We start from the raw sequence: 23,733 nt of genomic DNA, 5'->3' as shown, positions 1-23,733 counted from the left end.
GGCTCACATCTCTCCTCTGACACCACCCTTCTTCCTCTCCACATCTCCTTTTGGCTTTCCAGCTTAGTCTTATTCTGCCTGGCTATAGGCCAAGTTGGCCTTATCATTAACCAATGAGAGCAGTACACAGTTAGTGTACAGAAGGGTTATTTCACAGCACTCCCCCCTTTGGTCTAATTAAAAAGGGAGGTTTTAATTTTAGCATAGTAAAATTACATACAATGAAATACTTACCAAGTAAGAACTAGTTACAATAGCTAGTGTATTTGTATTGGACAAAATTAAGAGAAAATAATTATCTAGCCTATCTTGGTGAGCACATACTTTTAATCCCTGCCCTTGGAAGGCAGAGGAAGGTAGATCTCTGGCTGTGCTGGAACTCACTCTGTAGACCACTGGCTTTGAACTCACAGAGATCTGCCTGCTTCTGTCTCTCAAGTGCTGGGATTAAAGCTGTGTGTTGCCCAGTTTTTTGTTTTTTTTTTCGAGACAGGGTTTCTCTGCGGTTTGGAGCCTGTCCTGGAACTAGCTCTTGTAGACCAGGCTGGTCTCGAACTCACAGAGATCCGCCTGCCTCTGCCTCCCAAGTGCTGGAATTAAAGTCTTTTGTTTTTATGAGATAGGATTTCTCTGTATCTTTGGAGCCTGTCCTGGAACTAGCTTTTGTAGACCAGGCTGGCCTCAAACATACATATAAGGTTGTCAATTAAACCTTAATAATGCTAGAGCAAATCTTAAGCAGTTTGTAAACTTCCAAACAGATGATTTCCATTACAAACAAGAACATAATATGCAAAGTTTACATTTGGAAGAAAACCGAAAGAGCGCTATTATTTCCAACGAAAACGCAAGAGTTTGAGATAGTGCTACTTTTCTATGTTTTTTATGTTTTTAGGAACTTAAAACGAAAAGCAGCCGATTTTATTGCCGTTCATGTCTTGCATTTGAAGTACTCTTCGATGGCATCTTTAGCCTGAGACTCTTTGCCATAGCTCTTAACCACCACACAGCTGCAACCTATTACTTTCCGGGGTTTCCCCTTCCGATCAATTTTGCAGAGGCCTACCCATTCCCCGAGTTTCTTGTGGTCATCAACCTTAATCAGGTTGATCTGGTGCTCAGCACAAAGGGATTCCACCAACTTGGTGTACGTGGGCTTATCACAGTTGGATGCCAGCACACAGAGGTGGGCCTGGCGCTTGCCTAATGCTTTGGCAGCTTCGTGGATCCCTCTTACCAGGCCGTCGTGGCCCAAGGCGATCTTCAGCACCTCCTTCAAAGCAGAGTGGATGTCCATCGCAGCTCCAGCAGCGGCACCTTCCTTGGCCATGGCGGTGGGTGACACAGGCGGATCCGATCTACCCTTTCGAAACTACTCCGCAACTACCGAAAACTACCTAACTTCCAACCTAAGTCGCAGGAGGCAACGGGTTCCCAGTTCTGCGGAGGAGGAAAGGCGGTCAGATGGCCACCTAGAGGACAAAAAATTAGGACACCTCGGGTACGAGGCTGCCCGTGCGGATGGCTACCAGGGAGTGTGGGTGGCTCGCACCGAGCTTGGCTGAGCTTCCTCGTTATTATTACGTAATCTTGGCTGCTTCTGCGGGAAAGTATCTGGGGGGAAAAGTGGACCGCCTCCGTTGCCTGCTCCAGGCTCCACAACCACTGCGACGCCGCAACCTGCGCCAGCATCCCGTGCCCTCGCTTCATCGATCGCTGACTCTTATTTTGCCTTGGCCGATTCGCCACGACTTGGTATCAGAATTTAACCGGGAAAAAATTCCAACTTTAATATCTCAGAAGGCCTTCCTTTTCAGAAACGTGGGATCAGGAGACACTTTCGGTCCCTAAACATTTTTGTTGTGGTGACCGTGGCGGAGTCCCCTTCAGCTACGCTCAGCAGGAGGAGTGAGGCTTCGCGTCGAAAACGCCGACGCGGACGCCCAGACCGTCGTGCCCGGCCGCGCAGTCGCAGTAGCCTCTTGCTCCAGCTCCCGCCCCCAGCTGGGTGGACGACGTGGAAGTTGCTGGCCGACCTGGCTCGGAGGGAGTCGGCCTGGGCACCGGCGGCCCGGAGCAGCAGAGGTGGCTGCGTCCAGGCTCAACTAGGAGTCGCTCGCTGCCGACTGCCGGCCTGATTCAGAGGATTGGCGAGGGCGCGGCGGCTGTTCACCATGGGTGAGCACTGTGGGGAGGGTGGGCGTCGGGGAGAGACCGGGCGGACCACGGGTAGCAGAGCCACCTTGGCTCGTACCCTAGTGGGGACCAGATCCCCGGCTCGGTCCCCTCCACCCCGCGTCCCCGTCTCGGCTGGCCGGTGCCTGGCTGCAGGCTTGCCCTGCTATCTGACCCCTGTGGAATTTCGATGGCTCCTGCGTGGGCAGTGGGGACTGCATCCCTTGGAGAAACCCCGAGGCCGGGTGCTGCCCGCCCACTGTACCTGTCGGTGGGGAGAGTTGGGGAAGGTGGGTTGCCGGGTGGGAAGTGCGTGAGGTTTTCATCGCGACTCGCAGGTGAGGGGATCAGGGTCCTTATCCCGGCGCACCCTACGGTGACGCCCCCCGGGACAGCCGGAGCCTCTAGGGAGTTGCTGTCCTTCAGCCCTTCCCCGGTTTTCTTCAGAGTGATCCCGGGCATCCTCAGTCTGCTCGGTTCTCCGCAACCCTGCGGTGTTGTTTTCCTCCTCTCTCCTACACGTAAAAGGGTCGAAAAGAACTTTGTCAAGTCACACCCATTCTTCCCCCAGGTTCTGCTTGCAAGGTGGCATCTGTTCTTCCTGTCTTCTTCCCTTCTTTCCTTGTGTCCGTGTTTGTGTGCGCGCGCGTGCGCGTGCAAGCGGACTATGGCTTGAAGTCAGCCTTGAGCCTGTTAGCCAACGCCCTGCTGCTGAGTTACAGTCCCAGCCCTTTTAAAACTTTGAGACAGAATCTTACCAAGCTGCCTACCCTTGCGCTCAACTGTGTAGTCAAAGTTGACTTCCGACTACCAGTGCTCTTCTTGCTTTTTCTTTGAGTAGCTGGCATTACAGACTCGGACCACTAGCCAAAAGGCCTTGTACATATATATGCATAGACACACATCTATTACCTGTATATATTGATATGGAGTATAATCTCCTTTATATCTCCCCCACTTTTCCCTTTTCTGATTTGATATTGTGATTTTTTTTCTTTAGTGACTTTTGAAGGCAAAGAGTTTTGCCACAAATGCTTTTATTTGTGCCTTGGATGCATAAAGTATTGGATGTAGTCTTACTGTCTAAAATGAGTTTCTAATGCATCCAGGAAACAGAGGCAAGCGGGTGAGTTCGAGGCCAGCCTGGTCTATATATTGATTTCCAGGCCAGCCTGGGCTCCAAAGCGCACCGAGGGTGCTGGTAATGCCTCTGTCCTGTGACTGCTCTCTCAGCAGAGGACTGTACTGTGCCGCTGCTCCTCTGACTGGTGTTTGGTATTTAGGGGGAAGGAGGAGATGGCTGAGTTATCTTGTCCTTGCTCTATTGACTGGGAAGTGAACTGGACTCTTGAGGGCAGTGTCTGCATGTCTGATTATTTAGTGTGTCTTCTGCCTGCCTGACAGTATGCAGGACCAGGGAGCGTCTCTGATTGCTTATTTGCTGTTGCATAATATATTTCACTGGAGGCAAAAGTATCTACCTGTGCATCCGGGAAGATATTTTGTTATTTAATTAGGCATATAGCTGTCAAAAGGCAAGGTTAAATGTTTTATGGACCTCAGTTAAACTATGACATTAAATATATTTTGTTTTTATTGTCTTGTAGGTGGCTTTTTCTCGAGTATTTTTTCCAGTCTCTTTGGAACCAGGGAAATGAGGATATTAATTTTGGGATTAGATGGTGCTGGGAAAACAACAATCCTGTACAGATTACAGGTTGGAGAAGTTGTTACTACTATTCCCAGTAAGTACTGGTTTCATAACTCATTAGAGAACATTTCTGGTTTCTATCTAATACAACTTTATGAATAAATTAGTCATATGATACATTGCTAGGGGTTTATAAGCTTCTAGTATGAAAATGATATTGGCAATACTTTCATATATATATACACACACACAACACTATGAAGCTTTGATGCACTTTAAGGTTCCCTCTCCAGGCCTGCAAACAGATGTCTGTTTAGAGCTGTAGTTGGCTTAAGTCACTAAGTCTTTGTGCGTCATGGAGATGCTAAACATCTACTGGCTCTGAGGGGTAAAGAGGTGAAGTGCACACCGCACTTTGTTGGTGTGGAATGGAGTATATAGATGGTAAATATAGATGGTAAGTTGGTGTCGTTGCATACAAAGTACATTTTTCTGCATTTTAATGCTTGAATCACAGTGTAGTTTCTCTTAGGTAAATCTGTAGATCACTTTTAAAGATGGGAACTGTAGAGGCTGGGGGTTGAAATGACCGGGCTCCCGGAAAATGAAGAAGAAACACCCGAACCTCAACTCTGTCGATGGCCTTATTATTCTTGCTGGCTTAGAAAATTACTTGCAGATACTCCCATCTGCAGGGGGATGGTTACTCTTTCATTTGCTAAATTAAATTTAGAGAGGTAAAAGCAGTACATTTAAATTAAATTGGAGAATCCATATAATTTGCTCAAGATTTTAAACTGTGTTTTGAATTACTGTCAGGAAATTCCCATATCGTCATTGAACCTTCTAGGAATTTTTTTTTTTTTTTTTGGTTTTTCGAGACAGGGTTTCTCTGTGGCTTTGGAGCCTGTCCTGGAACTCGCTCTGTAGACCAGGCTGGTCTCGAACTCACAGAGATCCGCCTTCTAGGAATTTTTTGTTTTGCTTTTACAGATGAATGTTTGGATTCTGTAGCATCTGTTATTTCTTTTTGCCGTTTTCATTTCCTCCGATTCTCACTTCTCAGATGCCCTCCTCTGCATCTGGGTAGCTTCTGGTGACCTCTGCAATGCTGCACAGAGCCGCGCAATGGGTGGACCCACTGTGGCCATGGGCTGCCTTCACCCCTGTCCTTTGCTCTTGGTGGTGATGAGCATGGAGCTGCCTTTGTCTAGTTCTGAGGGAGAGCGGCGCTTGCTTTTTATTTGCTGCATTTGCTGTGGATTTGCTTTTCAGCTGTAATGTGCATACCTGCCTGCCACATGCATCGTTTGCCAGCACAGCGTTAAACAGGAAACGGCAATGAGTAAAAGTCATTCTTCACTCTGACCTTTGAGGTTTGGAAATGTGAGCAAACGTGTGTGTGTCCACCTTAGGTGTTTTCCGCGTTACTTTCTCCCTCGTTTAGACTCCTTTCTTTGAAAGCAGTGTCAGGTCTCAGCCGTGTGCCAGAGCTACACCTAGGAAGGATGTAGACACAAGGAAGAGCTGTGGACCACCTAGCTGCGACCTGGCTACGTGGGAGCTCTTGAGGTGTCAGCAGAGAACTTGGCTCCCATAAAGTCACTGCTGTGCCCTTTCTGGATGTTAGAGCCTAGTCTTTTGTGTTAATTGTAGTTTTTACTGTCTTCCAGCACTTCAGTTTTTCTGTCTATAACTCTACTTTTCAAATCAAACTTTCTGGCCCACTTCTTTACTCCCAGCACTTGGAGACAGAGGCAGGCAGATTCCTGTAAGTTCGAGGCTAGCCTGGTTTACATAGCGAGTTCCAGGACAGCCAGGACTACACAGTGAAAACAAATAAGCAAACAACTTTCTGAACGCTTATCTGCCAGTATTCAGGGGAGTCTGATAGACAGACCTGTAGGACTGGAATTGCTCCCTGCATAAAGTGTGGAGGACCTGAGTTCAGTCCCCACAGCCTGTGTAAGAACAACCTGGATATGGTGTGTGCAGTTCTGATCCCAGCAGTGAAGAGGCAGCTGGCAGGTGCCTGCGGCCCAATGGGCAGTGACTGCGGAGCAGTGTTGGCCTCATCCTCTGGCTCACACACATGCACGTGTGCCAGCGTTTGCGTAACGTGCACAGAGCAGTCAGGAGATCTTTGTAACCTGAAGGCGGTGCTGATCTTATTAATTTATGGTGCGTGTGTATCATAGCACATTGTCTTAGATGTTAGATTAACCCAGTCCATAATGTGCTTGAGAATTACCAGCAGTTGCTAGAACTCGGTGAGGCTGGAGACTGTTAAGGAGGAGTAGATCAGTCTACATGCACTATGGTGAGGCTGGAGACTGTCAAGGTGGCGTGTATCAGTCTACAGCACTAGCAGTTTCATTTCTCTTTCAGCTATTGGGTTTAACGTAGAGACGGTGACATACAAGAACCTCAAATTCCAAGTTTGGGACTTGGGAGGACAGACGAGTATCAGGTACGGTACGAACATCAGGTCATTTGTTGCTATTTAACATTTGCTGCTGCTTTTTCGTGCCGACAGCACTAAACCACAGTGTGTCTCTGGTGGGAACTCAGGTTCCCAGATAATCACGTAGAATCCTTTCATGAAAGCCAGAAAGGCTCAGAAACGGGCCCCTTGTTTCAGTTTCCTCTGTCCCCCTCCGAGAGCTGTCATCCGTACAAGGCCATGCAGAGGTGATGTAAATGCGTGTGCGCTGGAATTCAGTGCTCACAACTCAGCACTGTGAGTGTCTGTGACTGTCAGTGGCTTAGGGGACCAGCCTAGATCAGTAGTAAGGGTACTGTTACAAAGATTGGTGGTGTGGCGGTGCACACCTTTAATCCCAGCACTGGAGACAGAGGCAGGAGAATCTGGTCTACAGAGTGAGTTCCAGTTCAGTCGGGTATAGTAACACAGTGAAACTTTTTCAGAAAAGACAAAATAAATAGAGAGAGAGAGAGAGAGAGAGATTGATTGATTGGTAATACATTCACTAAATATTCTGCTGTTCAGTAACTCATTTAAGTCACTTGAGATTATTTCTAATTATAGCCAATTCTACTTCTGGTTATTATCAGTGATTAAGGACATAAAGTCACATTAAAAATTCCAGGTAGTGGTGGCGCACACCTTTAATTCCAGCACTGGGAGGCAGAAGCAGGCGAATCTCTGAGTTTGAGGTCAGCCTGGTCTATAGATCAAGTTTCAGGACAGCCAAGGCTACACAGAGAAACCCTGTCTGAGGGAAACAAACAAATCCATCCTTTTTTTGTAAGGTATTCATGGTTAAGACTCATAAGTTATACTCATCAGGTCTGCGTACCATTTCCTACTGGTATAGTTAATGTTCTTTGTAGATTATATTTGTATTTTCTCATCCTGAAGTTCAAATTTACTCTGAACGTGTAATTTTGGGCCTGTGATTTAATACTCTTCTTTTAACTCAGTGACATCGAGTGTGGTGCGAGATGCATTTCTGTCAGAAACAGGAGATCATTGAGACATTGTTCTGAGCATGGGCGGAGCTGGGCGGGCATGTGATCACCGGCTCCCTATCATCCACCTAGTCCAGCATGTAGATTGACAGTGAGGTTTTTGCAAGGGATAACATGTTTTCCGTTTTTGAATTTTCCTTAGGCCATACTGGAGATGTTACTACTCAAACACAGATGCAGTCATCTATGTGGTTGACAGTTGTGACCGAGACCGGATTGGCATTTCCAAGTCAGAGTTAGTGGCCATGTTGGAGGTAAGCAAGCATTCCAGCATTAACGTTACACATGTAAATTGTTGCCATGTGCGGGGATAGTTTTCCTCCGTTCTTTTCCTGTCTTTTCTTAAGTTTTATTTATTTATTTGTATGGATGTTTTGTTTGCATTATGTGTGAGTACCGTGTGCATGCCTGGTGTCTGTGGAGGTCAGAAGAGATTATCCAGTCCCCTGGGAGTGGAAGTGTAGATGATTCTGAGCCAATGTGTGGGTGCTAAGACTCGAGCCTGGGTCCTCTGCAGGAGCAACTTCACCACTGGACTAATTCTTCATCTGTCCTCACGTAGGTTTCCCAAGATGTAGCTCAGGTTGCCAGGCTTATGAGGCAACTTTTACCTGTTGAGCCATCTTGCTGTCTTAAAAGGTTTATTTTTGTCTGTGGTGTGTCTGCATGAGCATGTGTGTGGGTGTCCTCAGAGGCCAGAAGAGGTGACAGATACTCCGGGGCTGGAGTCCAGGTTGTAGGAGCTACAGTTGTGGGTGCTCAGAACCAAACCCTGGAGGAACGCTGAGCCATCTCTCCAGTTCTGCCTTTTAAGTTGTCTTACTCTTGGTCATTTGAAAACATCTGTGCACTAAGAAATGTGTATTCTGGGTTCTTGGCAGTTAGAGTGCTTGGTGGAGTTTTCCCAGTCCCTGGTGTGGTCCTCTGGCGCCCTCCTGGAACCCGCGCTCCCTACAGCATGGTGCCGCCTCCTCCTTTGTGCTGTCCTCTCCCTTCTGTGACAGGAGCTTGCCCTCTAGGCAGTTTTGTTTGTTTCTGAGACAAGGTCTCACTCCAGCCCTGGCTGCCTTTGAACTCACAGAAATCCACCTGACTATCTTTTAAATGCTGGATTAAAGGCCATCATGCCCTGCAGTTTTGGTTTGTTTTTTTTTTTTAACTGGTACTGGCGGCTGAACTTAGAGCCATGTACATGCTAAGCGAGAGCTGGATCTCTAGCTCAGAAACTCAGTACATCTTATTTACTGATAGCATTTATAATTTATTGTCTGGCTAGTCAGATTTAGAACATTCATTAAATCAAAGGCTCAAGGTAAATATGCTTTGATTTGTCAAAGAACACTCCAGTAGCATTTGTTAGAAATTTAAATGGATATTCATTTTTCTACAGTTCCAGCTTAACCCGGCTGTTTGATGCTTACCTACCAGTTGTAGGCTACTTGGTACTGAGGTTCTGCTGCTGTGGTTCAATGCCTCAGCCAGGGCAATTTACAGAAGGGCTTCCTGGGTTTACGGTTCCAGAGGGTCAGGTTAGAGTCTGGGATGCAGTCCTGGCTGCAGAAGCAGGAAGCTGAGGGCTCACATCTTAAACTGCCAGCAGGAACCAGAGAGAACCAGCTGGAAATGTCTCTCAAGCCCAGGTCCCAGAGACTTACCTTCTTCAGTCAGTCACACCTCCTGCTCTGACACCAGGTGGAGGGGACGTTCTCACTGGGCCACCGTGCTAGGTCAGTTCCTTTCCAGAAGCGTGGACTGCGGGTTTGTAGTTTCTTGGACTGACTTTGCAATGGCTTCAAGGCTGTAAGTCACAGTCGGTAGGTTTAAACCTGTGTTTAGTTGTTTGCACAGCGTAGCATCTGCTTTATAAGCTGCTTAGGTAAAAGTATAAAGGTTTGTTTTTCTTTGTTTTTTGAGACAAGGTGTTGCTGTGAAGCCATGCTGGCCTTTAACTCATATAGTATTCCTGCCTCCTCCTCTCAAGTACTAGGGTAACAGGTGTGTCCACCATGCCTGCCTGGGAATTAAGGAATCTTAAGGAACTATTTAATTCCCTTGGGTATAATGGATTTTTAAAATTTGTTTAAATTATTTGAGGTTACAGTTCCATCATTTTCTGCCTTCCTTTCGTCCTTCCAAGGCCTTCCTCATACTTCTTGCAGTCTTTAAGACTCATGACCTTTGTTTTTATTAATTATTGTCACATACAATGGATTTTTAAAACAGCAGCCTTATTTAGGCCTGGTTTACACATATAAAGTATTTTGGAAAAAATGATTATTAACTTAAATTACAATTCTCGAGTTGTGTAAGACTGTTAGGAGTCATTTGCAGCACTGGGATTTGGTTTATAAAATCTTAGCGAAATGGGCCTGTCAGTCATTACAGGACGTGCTTCTGTTCTAGTGCCCCGGAGGCTGAGGTCATGACATGGACCGTCCTGGACTACTCAAAACCAGGGGCGTTGTAGCCCGCAGTGCTTCTCTAGCTTGCACAAGACCCTGGCACACCCCTCATGCAGGAGAGGACACCTTGCAGAGCAAGAACTGGAAGCCCCATTGTTAGGAAATGGCTTTTGTGTGCGCCATCGACAGTTGGGTGGAGGTCTGGTGCCAGTGTGCACTGTTGGCATTAAAGCCTAAACACAAAGCACTTTAGGGTTTTACCCTCTCTGTATGTATAAATGCATTCTAAATGAAATTGCTAATGTGTAAAATACGGAAATTAGCCGGGAATGTATCGGTGAATAAGCATAGCATCTGGATTGGGAAAGCCTTTCTGGAACAGTGGGAAGATTTACAAAAGAGAAGATAGGTTTAATTGTAACTCAAAACTCCCAAAGTTGAGATGTGCCGAACACCAACAAATAAGACAGGAAATCAGTGAGGGTTGAAAGGTTTTTTTTTTTTTTTCCTTCTGAGATTGGGTCTTGCTTTTAGCATCTGCGTACCTGAACTTGCCTGCCATGTCCTCAGGCTGGCCTCAGACTTCCAAGTATAGGATTGCTGTTCTTTCTGTATTTGAATGCTTCTGTCTGTTAACTGTACACAGTAGTGGTGTCTTTGACGTTTTCCTGCGCATACATGCTGTGTTTTGTTTATATGTATCCCCCTTTATTGTCTCCGTTCTCCTTCCGCCCCCACCAGCCCCTCTTCCCACCTGGCCTCCCTTCTGTGTTCATGTCTTTGGTGTGTGTGACCCCGTGAATTTCATTAGTCTACAAGAGTATGGCTACATAAGTACACACTTTCTTCAACACAATTTATTTTTCAGTGTTTTTTTTTTCCAAATCAAGGGTGCATATTAAAATGAAGTCTTTCCATCTTATTTAGGAAGAAGAGCTGAGGAAGGCCATTTTAGTGGTGTTTGCAAATAAGCAGGACATGGAGCAGGCTATGACACCCTCAGAGATGGCAAATGCGCTTGGGCTGCCAGCCCTGAAGGACCGAAAATGGCAGATATTTAAAACGTCAGCAACCAAAGGCACCGGCCTTGACGAGGCCATGGAATGGTGAGCGTCTGTGCACACATATGGGAAGCTTCCTGTAGGATAGTGTTCTTTGTCCTGGTATGTAGCCCAGGACATACTCCTGCTCCAGCCTCCTTAGTGTGCATTCCCACGCCGGGTAAGCTGGCTCTCTGCTCTACGTCCCCTTCCTGTCCTGAGTCCTTCGGGAGTTAGGATAAGGCTTACTTCTTGTCCACAACTCTTTTTTTTTTTTTTTTGGATTTTTTTTGAGACAGGGTTTCTCCGTAGCTTTTGGTTCCTGTCCTGGAACTAGCTCTTGTAGACCAGGCTGGCCTCGAATTCACAGAGATCTGCCTGCCTCTGCCTCCTGAGTGCTGGGATTAAAGGCGTGCGCCACCACCACCCGGCTCCACAAGACTCTTGACAGGCATCGTGGTAGCCCATACCACCACTGCCAACCCTTAGGAGGCACATGCAGGAGAATCACCAAGTTTGAAGCCAGTTGAGGCTGCGTGGGAAGACTCTGCTGCAGTCCTCTTCCTCCCCCAAGAGTCTCAAAGTGTATCTGCGATCCCACTGTCCTCACACACGTGAACTTATTCACCCTTATCACAGCCCAGTGACACATGCTTGCTACATCAGCTTATAACTGATCAATAGGTGTATCTACTCCAGCTGTTTGGGAATAATGAGTTCTTACCTCTGAGGTGTACCTATGTACAACCCAGCAGTAATAGCAGAAAGTAAGATACCTGAGATTCAGATTTGATGGTGCCTGCCTATAATCTCAGTACTTTGGAAGCAGAGACAAGGTCAGTAATTTAGGGTCTATGGTGAGTTCTAGGTTAGCCTGGGGCTTGAGATTCTGTCTCAAGAAAAAGAAAAATCAGTAGATACCCGACCCCTTTCTTTGATCTGTGTTAGACTTGGTGAGTAAAATGCTCTAAATCCACCTCCACTGTGGAATTCATATTGTAAATGGTCATGCTTTATACTTGGGAGTTAGTTTTGTTAAACTACTGCATTTTCTCTTTGCAGGTTAGTTGAAACACTGAAAAGCAGACAGTAAGTCCCCTCATCTGTGAAGCAAACACTGTCACACACTCATTGGAATCGGCCAGATGTGCTTCGGTGACTTAGGACTGTGACTGCTGGCATGTCCAGAACTGACTCCAGGATTTGTAATAAATATAAAAAGCAAGTACTTGGCGAGAGGGTTAGCTTGATTATACCATCCAAATGGTCTGTGTAATGTAAAATATTCTTCCTTGCTTTCTTGTGTTAAGGTATATATTCTATTTGTATGGAATTCTTACGCAAATACAATTCTATTAAAGGATGTATACTCTTGGGCCACCTATCTTTACATTAGTGGTTGCATTGTTTGTATGAACACTAATATTTAGCTCAGATTTATTTCCCCTTAAAATGAATTAAGGCTTTCCAAAGATTAGTCTTAGCAAAGTAGATTAGCAATATAGTGTGTATAATATAATCTTCACTGGACTAACTGACTAGTTTATATTAAGCTATTCCTCTTGGGTTTTTGATTATAGGCATGAGTATTATTTTGTTGGCTTACTTTACTGACTTACATTATTTTGTAATACTTCATAGCTGTCAAAAGAATTTGACACGTTGACCTGAACATTGTACAGTAACCCTGTGAGAAACACAAGGTTCTGCTATGTTGCTTTGCCTGGCCCTATATAGTGAGGTGGGGGTCAGACATTTGTGTCAGAAACCATACTGTATATGGAAACACTGATCTGGGAACACAGATACTGGTCTGGTGGCACACACGTGTGATCCTAGTACTCAGGAGACGGAGGCAGGAGGACCGAGAGTTAGGGCTAGCCTCGGCTGTGTGGTGAATCTGAAGCCAGCTTGGGCTGCTTGAGACCATGTCTCAAAACAAAATTAACAAACCAACCGCACACACAAAATATACTAAAGTAGTTATGGACATTCAAAGTACTGTTTATATAAACTCTGTCTATGCTAGTAAAATGATAACTGATAGTCAGAATGATCCCAGATAGCTGTATCTAATGAATCTACAACACATAAAAAACTTCACATGAAAGCAAATAAAAAGTAATTTTAATAATATTAACATGGTGTCTTTACTGGTTTCCACTCATTTGCCCTTTTCAGATTAAAATTGACTAAAGAATATTACTGGTTCTAAAGAAAATTAAACTCTAGTTTTAAAAATTAGGCATACTGCAGGCTTAAAACTGTCCTGAGGAACTACGTCAGTCTAACAGTCCACCTTGCCCTTAGCACGTGTGACGGTGGCATGGTCTGTGTGTCACTAACACTGGGGGTTCTTTCAGATACCAAAAGGAGCGTTTGAAAGTTAGACATGGTACAGATATGGGCTCTAGCCTTCCCTCCCAGAGACGGTCATTTTGTTAGGGTAAGTAAAGAACGCACTTTGCTCCTGAGGGATTTTCATGTCTGGCTTCATACTATCACGGCCGGCTTAGGATTCATAACCTTTTTGTTCTTCTACTCAAGTTTTTTTTTGCAATCTTTTTTAGGGACCCTCTTCCTCCAGGCACAATTATTCCCAGGACAAATGAGTATACTTTTGATGAACAGGGCTTTTGTCTTTTTTTTTTTTTTTTTCGAGACAGGGTTTCTCCGTAGCTTTTGGTTCCTGTCCTGGAACTAGCTCTTGTAGACCAGGCTGGCCTCGAACTCACAGAGATCCGCCTGCCTCTGCCTCCCGAGTGCTGGGATTAAAGGCGTGAGCCACCACCGCCCGGCAGGGCTTTTGTTTTTATATGCATTTTGGTACCCATATATGTGGACATTCCCTTCCATTGGAATATATTCATACTTGAGGCTGGGGAGGTTATGGTGCAAGCATGAGGGTCATTGTTTGATACCCAGCAAGTATGTAAAAAGCCAGGCATGTCTTTAACCTCAGTGTTGGGGGCTGGTCTAGTGAAATGGCAAGGTCCAGCCCTGAGACCTTTATCTCAGCCTACAAGATGGAGAGATCTGACCTTCACACCTGCACACACAGACAAGCGCATCCCTCACATGCAGAAGCCGCAATAAGATACACCGGTGTCAGGTAGGCAAGAGGCACTCACTGCAGTTTATACTTTAGTTTCCTTCCGGTCTATGGCACAGAGCTGGAAAATGACAAGAGAGTAATTTATTTACACTGAGTTACTGGGTTTACTCCCCTATGATTCTGGAACACTGGAAAAATAGGGTGTGGCAGACACAGCCACCTGGCACCTAGCCCCCACCACCTCAATATGATGGAGCATCACAGAGGCTAGAATAAATCCCGAGCTCCAGTGTTGACATTTACCAAGTAAATCTGAATACTAGAGAGTGTTTGTGTGCACACCAATCCGTCTAAGGAGCTTGGCAGTTTGTGCACGAAGCTTAGTAAAGGGAGTGTTTTGCATTTTGGTTCTGTCTACATTCCACAATTTCTTAGTTATTTGCTGAGTCCATTGCATCTGTATATAGGAACAATTTTGGATCTCAGAGGTAGGATCAAAATTAAGATGTACGCCTGGTACCCAACGCACAGGATGGGTTCTGTTTCCCAAATACACTGGTCACTGAAGAGTGTTGCTTCAACGTTGAGTGTGGTGAGGAGGTGATGGCTGAACAACTGAAACCAGTTTCCTTCAAGAGTGAGTCACTCCAGAGAGGCAGTCAACCTTAGAATCCCTTGGGAAAGTGTCTGTGAAAGCAAATGGTAATTGTGTTTCTTGTTGAAGCTGAGGCATCTGCACACAAGCCAAATATGGAAACCTGGACCTCCAAATCTTACGAGTGTTGCTAGTACAACCTAAGACCTGTAACCACACACTGCAGGTTTGAATCGTGTTCCTTCTCCAGACTCACTGTCTTTGAACACTGGGCTCATTCTCTTTATCCTGTATTACACAGGGCCATATATTTTTGGGTTTTGCTCCCATATGTAGTCAGCCAGAGGGATCAATCTGGGAAAACAGCACTTTACGATACTGAATCCATTAGCATGGCTGTATCTGTTCACAGACTTCTCAATGCTTTCTGATGTTATTACCAATACTTTGTTCTACTTATTCCTAATATCTACTTTTTATATTTAAATATAATTTTTAAAATATATAATATACATAAATATATATTTTGAGGCAGGGTCTATGTTCTCAAACTCACAGATCCAATTGCTTCTACCTCCAGACTCCTGGGATTAAAGGTGAATGCCACCACACCAGCTTTTCCCTGTGTTAAAAGATCTTCTTCTGAAAAAGCTAGGTTTAAAACCATGTCATTTAGTATCATACACTTTTTAGACAATGAAGATACAGGAGTATCATATTAAGCATTTTAATTAAAAAAATACAAACATGATTGCATTAAAATATAATTACAAATCTATGCCAAGCTTTAACTTGTTTTCTTTTGGTTGAGTCCTGTTTTCATTAGTCCACTGGCCTGAAACTCACTGTGTAGTTCAGGTGGGCCTCAAACTTGAAGCAATCCTGCCTTAGCCGTCCAGGAGCAGAGATTACAGCCATGCCTACCTTCCGAAGTCTAATTCAGTCCAGTAGAGGAAGGCTGGAAGTTCAGGTTTCCACCCCAGAGACCGTGTGAGTTACTGCTCTGCGCACAGGGAGATCTCACTCCATGATCGCCAAATCTCTCAGGCTGTGGGATTTCTGTCTCTTGGCCTTATAGCCTGGGCGCAGGAACTCGATCTTTCTTTTCTTTGCTTCACTTTTATTTTTATGTTTCTTCAACTTTTTCTTGGCAGCAATATCAGGATTGGTTACAAACTTGAAGAGAAAGCAGAGATCGTGCATTACTTTTAAGGTACATGTTAAAAGAACCCAAAGCAAATGCACAAGATGCCACTAATGAAAACCCTCCTCCTCCTCCCCCAGGGAACAGCAGCACATGCGTGCACAGCACACAGCACTCACTTCCACGGCCTTCCTCTTCTTCCGGAGTGCCCTCTTCTCACTAGCCTGCTTCTGGACAGAGGCAAAGGCCAGCGAGAAGCTCTCGAGCCCAACCAGCTTTCTGAGTAATTCTATGATTTCCTGGGATAGATTCTTCAGCAGAGGATCTAATCACACAGAAGAAAGATGAGAGGCAGTCACACGTCAAAACATTTCAACTCCCATGGCATCATGACTGTTATCACTCAACACAAATCCATGGCTCCCAAGCTCTGAGGTGGGAGGGTGTGGCACCTGTAAGCGTCCCCCTTAGCCAGAACGCAAGAGGAGACCAGACTCTAGGAGGCCCAGCTCTCAACAGGAACTTGGCTGCTGGGTTTCCTCTGTGAGCCTGTGCAGCTCTGCAGATGCGGAAGATGGTAAGGCAGCATGTTTCTCCAGCCTCCAGCGCACAGGTCAGAGCCTAGCCGTGCTCTCTCTCCCATCCTCCCTTTCTCTTTCTAAAATGCAACTCAGCCACACAGTTGTATTGCCTTAAATACATGGGAATCCATTAAGATGTATCCGAGGGCCTGATCCACAGACTGGACTGCTCCAAATACACGAGGCACTAAAGAATATCACTTTATACGAAGTACAGCGAGCTAAAGATGAATGAGGCTGAACAGCTGAAAAAGCCTCATGGGGTGGTGACAAGGACAAACGTTTGCCAACACTCTGGAGGCAGAGGCAGGTGGGTCTCTGTGAGTTCGGAGCCAGCGTGGTCTACAGAGCGAGTTCCAGGACAGTCAAGGATACATAGAGAAAGCCTGGCTACAACAACAACCCCACGACAACAACCCCAGGCTCCTCTGAAAGTGACTTACTAGAGCATTAGAAACACCAACCTCAGGACCAACTGCTAAGGTCTCTATGAAATCACAGACTGTTGCTCTATACTTACTTAAGCCAGAAATTAAAAAACATTAAATTGTGAGGTATTTGTGAATAAGCAAGATATGAAAACTTGGGAATCTAACACCAAATCTGCTCCATTTGTCTTATTTAGTTTTTTGAGAGAACTCTCTTCCTCTGGGAGCTTCCAGCGTGCTGGGGTTACAGCACGCAGCACCACCTGTCCACTGCGAGGTTTAGGCATACCTAGAAGCTGCCTCCGAGGGTAGAGTCATCATTCTATAGAAGCCAAACATTTTCTCACCCCTTTCAGACAGCGTTTCACTGTGTAGTCCTGGTTGGCCTTAAAGTTATCAAGTCCCACCTGCCTCACAGGTCACACCCGATGACACCCGCTTTTTGCCATGATTGGAAGCACACAGAAGGTTCATTGAATAAATGGAAAATATGTTTGTCATTAAATGTTTTCTTCCTTAAACTGCTGTAGGAAGGAAGACAGGAAGGGGTCCCAGTGTGCAAAAGGACAGGCAGCAGGGTACCTACCTTGCTCCGAGTAGGTGCTGTTGAGTTCCCGAAACAGAGGTGCGATGACCTCTGGAAGGTAGGGCTGGACCCGGTCTACTCCAAGGTCCACAGCTACTGCACCAAGAAACTTAAAGATGCAGGTTCTCTGAAAGAAGAAATCTCGCTTGAACTGTCTCCGCTCAGTCAGTCACACCAACAGTGTGCAGCTGAAAAGCCCAGCTCACTCTTTTTTGAGACAGACATTGTTGCAATTTTAGGTTCAAAATACAAAGTCCCAAGGATCCAAAAGTCTCACCAATAACATATACACATTCAACAAGAAACCCCAAGCCCCAAAACAAACACCCCAAATCAAAACTCACTAAGAAAATATTGGATGTTGTAACTTACTCCTATAATAAATCTAGCACTTGGAAGGCGAAGGCAGGAGGATTGCTACAGTAAGGACAAGTTTCAGACCAGCCTGAGATACAAAACAAGCACCAGGTAAATGGGTTAGAGCCTGTGTCAAGAAACCCTGTCTCAGCCGGGTGGTGGTGGCGCACGCCTTTAATCCCAGCACTCGGGAGGCAGAGGCAGGCGGATCTCTATGAGTTCGAGACCAGCCTGGTCTACAAGAGCTAGATCCAGGACAGGCTCCAAAACCACAGAGAAACCCTGTCTCGAAAAACCAAAAAAAAAAAAAACAAAAAAAAAAAACCCTGTCTCTAAAATCGAAAAAAACAAAACTCCAAAACCAAATCTGTGTCAAAAACCAAGAGGCCAGCATCTGGGAGAGAGGCAGACAGGTCTCTGTTAATCCAAGCCTCCCTGGCTTAGCAGAGCTCCGGGCCAGCCAGGGCTACACACTGAGCTGAGACCCTGTTTCAGACAGCAACAACAAAACACACAAACAACAGAGACTTTAATCGCCTGTGGCACCTTTAAGGGGTTTCTGGGAGTATAAGCAGCTTCCAGCTTAGCTGTCCGGGCCAGCTTCTGGATCAGCCACAGCAGCGTGGCCGGCTTGCTGGGCTCTTCCTTCTCTTCCCCGTCCAACTCCGTCCTTCCGTCTGCACCAGCCTCGTCTTCTGCCACCTCTGTGGCCAGAGCATCTCCTAGCGTGTCCTGTTCTTCCAAGTCTTTCAACTCTCTTTGCTTGTTCCCAGAATCAGGTTCCAGTAAATACAAGACTTTTGCTATGAACAGTAAGTTCTTAACAACCTTAAAGAAGGGAGAGGGGAGGAGGTTAGATTTGGAGACAAGCAAGGCGTGCTGAGTCCTAACCTAACATGCAGGGGACAGAATGGTGGGCACAGCGCCATTACCCCATGGCTGCTTTACGTTAAGTCCTCCCACACAGTACCCAAATTCATTCTCCTGCAACTGTTGTCATTTTGCTTAGTTCTGTCTTTAAAGTCACAGAAGTAAAACATTTTCCCATGGAAGAAGCATTGTCATTTTATCTTGCACTAATTATCTGAACCTAATTATGCAGAAATAATATGAACTGATTCATTGAATCCACATTCAACTGTAAAGATCCCTCTGAGGTATTGGTACCAGGAGAGAAACAGTTACAGTTACACCAATATAAAATGTCACTAGTGGTCAGCCAGGATTCAACAGTCTTTAGCCTTCAATGCCAAGTACTCCATTTCACCACCCACTGAACAGCTCTCTACTCCTTCTCTGACCCGGCCATATGTAAAGCTTGCTAGAGACAGGGTTTCTCTGTGCAAGAGCCCTGGTTGTCCCGGAACTTGCTCTGTAGACCTGGTGACCTCGAACTCACAGAGATCCATCCGCCTGCCTCTGCCTCCCGAGTGCTGGAGTATAGGCGTGCCCACCACTGCCCAGCTGAGCATTTACTTTTTAAAGACAGATTGAGACCCTGCAGGCCTGGCTGGCCTCACACTGATGCCGCCCTTCACCTCAGTCTCCCAACGGGACCACAGGCAGGAGCTGTACCTGTACAGCGCATGTCATCTAATGGAAGTACAGGAACTATTTTAATGATGGACGGTGTTATCTGCTTTAGGGTCGGCCAGTGGCCAGTTCATTCATTTGTTTTTCTTTTGCTGACGACAACCTTGTTCTTCAGGAGCTGCCCACCTTGCTTTTTGAGACAGGATCTTTTGGGGTCCTGGGCTAGACTGGCTAGCCTCACTAAGGCTCGCTGGTCTGCCCGCCTGCCTTAGGGACAGCCAGTTTTTAGGTCAATCTTTCTCTTTAACCTCCAGGGATATGGTAAGGAGATTCAATACCGAGCTTTTCTAGAGTACTTAACCCATCCACCAACCCCTTTAAAGCTTCAGCCACAGCGCAGAACTGGTATTCTAAGGACAGCAGCTTCCTTCCCTATCACCCTCACTGGGAATGGTGACGAGGCCAAGTTATTCCAATACTGCCCCAGAGTCAACAAGACATGGATGTACAACGACACATCCTGGAGTGGATCATTACATTTTACCAAATATTAAAGTTCGTTGAGAGCAAAAGAAATCAAATAACAGCTGGGTGGTGGCGGTATACACTCTTAATCCCAGCATGCTGGAGGTAGAGGCAGGGGGATCTCGGAATTCGAGATCAGTCTGGTTTACAGAGCTAGTTCCAGGACAGTCAGAGCTGTTGCACAGAGAAACCCTGTCTATGTCTAGAAACCCCCCACCCCACAAAAAGAAAGAAAGAAAGCAAATAACAAACGTAAAAATGTAAGCGTATTTATTCTTAGTCTGTCAGGAGACCAGCTGGCTGCTTCTCCCACACTGGAGCCCACACTCTTACCTGTTCTCCTAGGGTCTCGTCTAAGAATTTGGAATGCAGCTGATGGCAGGAAGCCAGAGAGATACTCTTCATCTATGAGAAGAAGGGGACATGAGCAGACAGACAACATTGTTGGCTGTTAAAACAGTCAGCCATCCATTAACAGCTGGGAGTGTGGACACACCTGAACCCGAGCACACCAGGAGGCTGAAGGCCATCCATTAACAGCTGGGAGTGTGGACACACCTGAACCCCGAGCACACCAGGAGGCTGAAGGCAGAGGAGCGCGGGGAATTTAAGGCCAGTCAGGGAGACACAGTGAGTTCCACAACAACTTTAGGTCACACAGTGAGACCGTGTCCCAAAACCAAACAACACTCCTCAAAACTCTTAGTGATTATGTGTGCAGCCCAGGGGATAACCATAAACCAGAGGAAACATCTCACACGGGTCAGAAGGGAAGAACAAGGGTTTAGGGAAACTTTACCTGACGAACAAAACATACAAGGCAACAACACCAAAACCCAAGCCAAAAGGATCTTGGTAAATTTCAGGTCAGCCTGATTTTAGGCTAACCAGGGCTACATAGTGAGACTCAGTCTTAAAACAAAGCAACCCCACCCCCCCCCCCCCACACACACACAGAAGAAAGGGTACCTTTTGGTCAAGGTCACTTGTTAGGAACCTGACTGCTACAGGCTCCGTGGGCTTCTTTTTGGCCTTTTTGCTCTTCCATTTTTGAACGAGCTCTTCCGGTTGACAAGATGCAAAGAGCAACCCAAAAATCTGGGCAGCCGTGAGCCACACCCAGTTGTGCGGATGTCTGAGGTGCGCGTGTATGTGACCTGAAAGAGCAACGTGCATTCTCAGCTGCCTCGTGCTTTTCCGAGTCCCTGGCGGTAAACATGATGCGTGTAGGCATCTTACGTGCTGGGACTGAGGAGCCAAAGAGGAAAATAACTGCCCTGTTTTCCAGACAACAGAAGTTATGGAGACACAACACAGGAAAGAATTCTAAAACTGACTCTGCCTACTGACTGATGCTGAAGGAATACATGAAATCCAGCCCTGTAAACCACATATTAGCAGAGCTGGGGGAGGGCAGGGGAGGAAGGAAGGAGGAGCTGGTAGGAGCTTTGTATGAAGTAAATCACACAGCACCCGGCTTTCTGCAACATTTGCCTTTCCAAAACTGACTCCCAATTAATGACCTTTGTTTCATAAATGAAATGTACTAGTGAGAAAAAAATACCCCCCAAAAAATAACTTTCCAGTGTAATAATCTGATGGGCTCCTTTGTTTTCTTCCTTACGAACTTACATTTACTTTCTGTACTGTTCTTGCTCAGATTTCAAGTATTTCCAATAATTTTATCACAGTTACTGCCTTGTTAAATAAAATACTTACTCCAGATTTTATTCAATGTCTCGGAGGGCTTGGTGAAGTGAATAATGTTACATTCCTTGACGAGTTTGCTTATCAGCGTGAGAAAACCAAACAGCAGGCGATCTGCAGCTTTTTCCTCCGTCTCCTCTATGATCTAAACACAGGGTGAGCGCGTGCCAGTTAACGGAATGGCCTGGAAGCACCCAGTACATGCACTCCGCAGCACGTCTGTCTCTAGCAGGTTTCCTAACCACGGCAACGGAGATTATCCCCCCAGCCACTTACCAATGACACCACTGCAAGTCCACCCTCCACTTGTGATAATAACCAAAACTGTTTTTGGGTATTGCCAATTGTACCCGGGGTAAGACGCCCTGAGTGCCTCCGATCTTCACATACAGGGAAGGTAGCTTACTTTACTTCAGAGACAGCGTCTCACTGTGCATCAGCACAGCACGCTGCCCTTGCTTGTTTTGGTGGTGCTGGGGTCCTGGGCATGCTGGTAAGCACTCTTTCAATGAAATACACCCTTAACCTCTAGGCCCCATTTTCAAAAGCTTCAGCTGCACTGGATTCTTGATTTTCCTTAAGAAAACTGGCCGGGCGGTGGTGGCACACGCCTTTAATCCCAGCACTCGGGAGGCAGAGGCAGGCGGATCTCTGTGAGTTCGAGACCAGCCTGGTCTATAGAGCTAGTTCCAGGATTCCAGGACAGGCTCCAAAGCCACAGAGAAACCCTGTCTCGAAAAACCAAAAAAAAAAAAAAAAAAAAAAAAAAGAAAAGAAAACTGCATTTTCAATGCAACATTAGCAATGCAACCGAATGCTTTCGTAAACTCTTCCCAAGTTTTAGTACCTAGCAAATCACTTACGTCTTTGAAGTTCTCAGGATCAACCTCCTTTTCAATCACAGGAAGAAGAGTTCCAAGCCTTCTCTCGAAATCAACTCCTTCACTCTCCACGAATAAGCCACAGGCCAGGGCAGCTAGCTGTCGGTTTAACCGCTACCCAGAACAAAGCACAGTAAGATGCAGAATTACAGAAAGAAGGCAGGCAGTGTCGACAGCAGAGTCAGTAAGAGAGAAACAGCATGCCATCCCCTCTACAGGTCCTGGCTTCACGTATGTCTATTTACCTGGGGGTGAGCAGGTGTGGATAGCAGGGAACTAGAAAAGGGCTGGCCCGTGAGAGAGGGAAAGGAGGGTAAGGGAGGGACAGGAGGATACCATAGTAACTTCATGTAAGAGGGAAAGGGGGAGCTGCTGGGGTGCAAAGGTCCAAGTCAGATGAGGGCCAGAGTGGGTGGAGGGTCAACGAAACCAAGCATGGATGAAACTATAGTTTTCAAACAAGAGAAGAAAATAAATGAAATCATAGCTGAAGTCCTTAGAAGACGGCCAGCTGCGATGGTGACAGTGTTGATGGGAAGGATGTGAGCTCTGTGTTCTGGAAACTGAAGAACAAAGCAGTGCAGAACCAGGGCATTCGTGCACTGGGGGCCGAGTCTGGTTAATATTAATGGTTTTGCGCACAGCTGGTTTTTCTGTCTCTCTCTGTAGCTTCTTAGGCTCCAGGAGACTGGGAGCATATTATCTATGTGACGACACACCAACAAGGCTGTCTGGGACAGGCCGTGTCAACAGTGCCCCTAGCATGTATTCTGGTGTAAACTATGCAAAAAAGCTAACATGTGACCAAAAGCAACACTGACCTTTTTCGCTTCAAACCAGGAGGTGACCAGACCGAAGAGCCAGTCCCTCTTCTCGAGGCTGACCTTGCCGAGCAGGGATTTGATGGCCATGGAAGCCATCCTCTTGCACATGGCAGAGCCATCGTTCACCATCATCAGGCAAAGAGGGATGAAGAACATCCCGCAGTTGTCATGGAGCAGGCCCTATGGGAGAACAGGCACTGGTGAGAACGCCGGGATAGGACAGCAATGGATACCTAACAGTGAGAGCCAGAGCTTCCGGGGTCCCGGGTAAACAGTACCTGAGGGAAGGTGTCAAAGAGATAGGCAATCATTTCCAAGGCAGATTCTCTTCCAGTTTCATGTTCATAACTAGGGTGAGAACATTAGGTGGACTCAGTATCTCGTGATTACTTTCAAATTAAAATAGCAGCTTGTCACTTATTTCTTGAAGAACTGGGAACTACCCCATTCTCCCAAGGCCAATGACCTCACGGACCATAGAGCTGCCTTTACGTTGGGTTCCCAATATCCTCCGGAGCAGACTCTGATCAGAGAGCAAAACCTCGCACAGAAGCATCAGGGGCGCCAAGAGCAACAGTGCTGAGGAACTCCCAGCATGCTCAGGCCATCCTCGCCAGACAGGCAGCACATTAAAGGGAAGAGGAAGCCCACCCCTCTGTTCCTGTGTCTGCACTTACTTCAGTTGAGCAAGCAGGAATTCCAAGTTTGGTCTCAATTTATCACCGAGGGGATAGTCAAGAATGTATTTCAGAAAAAC

General features: G+C 46.2%; 3 protein-coding genes across 3 annotated transcripts in view; 1 reads left to right on the top strand and 2 right to left on the bottom strand.

Annotated features, from left to right (window-relative positions):
- Positions 1–586: 586 nt before the first annotated feature.
- Positions 587–1,749, bottom strand: LOC121456302 (40S ribosomal protein S12-like). Its single transcript, XM_041664361.1, has one exon. It carries the CDS (start codon positions 1,328–1,330, stop codon positions 932–934), a length of 399 nt encoding a protein of 132 aa, XP_041520295.1. The 5' UTR covers positions 1,331–1,749; the 3' UTR covers positions 587–931.
- Positions 1,750–1,904: 155 nt separating this feature from the next.
- Positions 1,905–12,896, top strand: Arl1 (ADP ribosylation factor like GTPase 1). The gene is made up of 6 exons (XM_041664346.1): positions 1,905–2,178; positions 3,783–3,920; positions 6,215–6,296; positions 7,461–7,572; positions 10,648–10,826; positions 11,823–12,896. The coding sequence occupies exons 1-6, from the start codon at positions 2,175–2,177 to the stop codon at positions 11,851–11,853; spliced, it is 546 nt and encodes a 181-aa protein (XP_041520280.1). The 5' UTR covers positions 1,905–2,174; the 3' UTR covers positions 11,854–12,896.
- Positions 12,897–15,121: 2,225 nt separating this feature from the next.
- The window catches only part of Utp20 (UTP20 small subunit processome component), a 77,786-nt gene continuing 69,174 nt past the window's right edge, over positions 15,122–23,733 (bottom strand). The window contains exons 52-62 of the mRNA XM_041664335.1: positions 23,654–23,733; positions 23,255–23,324; positions 22,974–23,156; positions 22,135–22,266; positions 21,284–21,416; positions 20,534–20,721; positions 19,898–19,969; positions 18,053–18,334; positions 17,150–17,276; positions 15,734–15,879; positions 15,122–15,586 (exon numbers count right to left, since the gene is read on the bottom strand). Coding sequence (XP_041520269.1) covers positions 15,431–15,586; positions 15,734–15,879; positions 17,150–17,276; positions 18,053–18,334; positions 19,898–19,969; positions 20,534–20,721; positions 21,284–21,416; positions 22,135–22,266; positions 22,974–23,156; positions 23,255–23,324; positions 23,654–23,733 — 1,569 coding nt within the window. The 3' untranslated portion in view covers positions 15,122–15,430. The remainder of the gene's footprint in view (positions 15,587–15,733; positions 15,880–17,149; positions 17,277–18,052; positions 18,335–19,897; positions 19,970–20,533; positions 20,722–21,283; positions 21,417–22,134; positions 22,267–22,973; positions 23,157–23,254; positions 23,325–23,653) is intronic.

The sequence above is a fragment of the Microtus oregoni genome, unplaced genomic scaffold (assembly GCF_018167655.1).
Source record: "Microtus oregoni isolate MIOR12 unplaced genomic scaffold, Mior012 000001F_ref0000356, whole genome shotgun sequence".
Classification (NCBI taxonomy): Eukaryota; Metazoa; Chordata; class Mammalia; order Rodentia; family Cricetidae; genus Microtus; species Microtus oregoni.
The sequence above is the reverse complement of the archived record's forward strand: the minus strand, read 5'-3'. Positions and strand labels throughout refer to the sequence as shown.

What these genes read in the sequence shown, in the direction of transcription:
- Arl1 (XM_041664346.1), top strand. An exon ending in GGAGGACAGACGAGTATCAG is followed by an intron (nt 6,297 to 7,460) that starts GTACGGTACGAA and finishes AATTTTCCTTAG; the next exon opens with GCCATACTGGAGATGTTACT. An exon ending in CTTGACGAGGCCATGGAATG is followed by an intron (nt 10,827 to 11,822) that starts GTGAGCGTCTGT and finishes TTCTCTTTGCAG; the next exon opens with GTTAGTTGAAACACTGAAAA.
- LOC121456302 (XM_041664361.1), bottom strand. Translation starts at nt 1,330, where the DNA reads ATGGCCAAGGAAGGTGCCGCTGCTGGAGCTGCGATGGACATCCACTCT.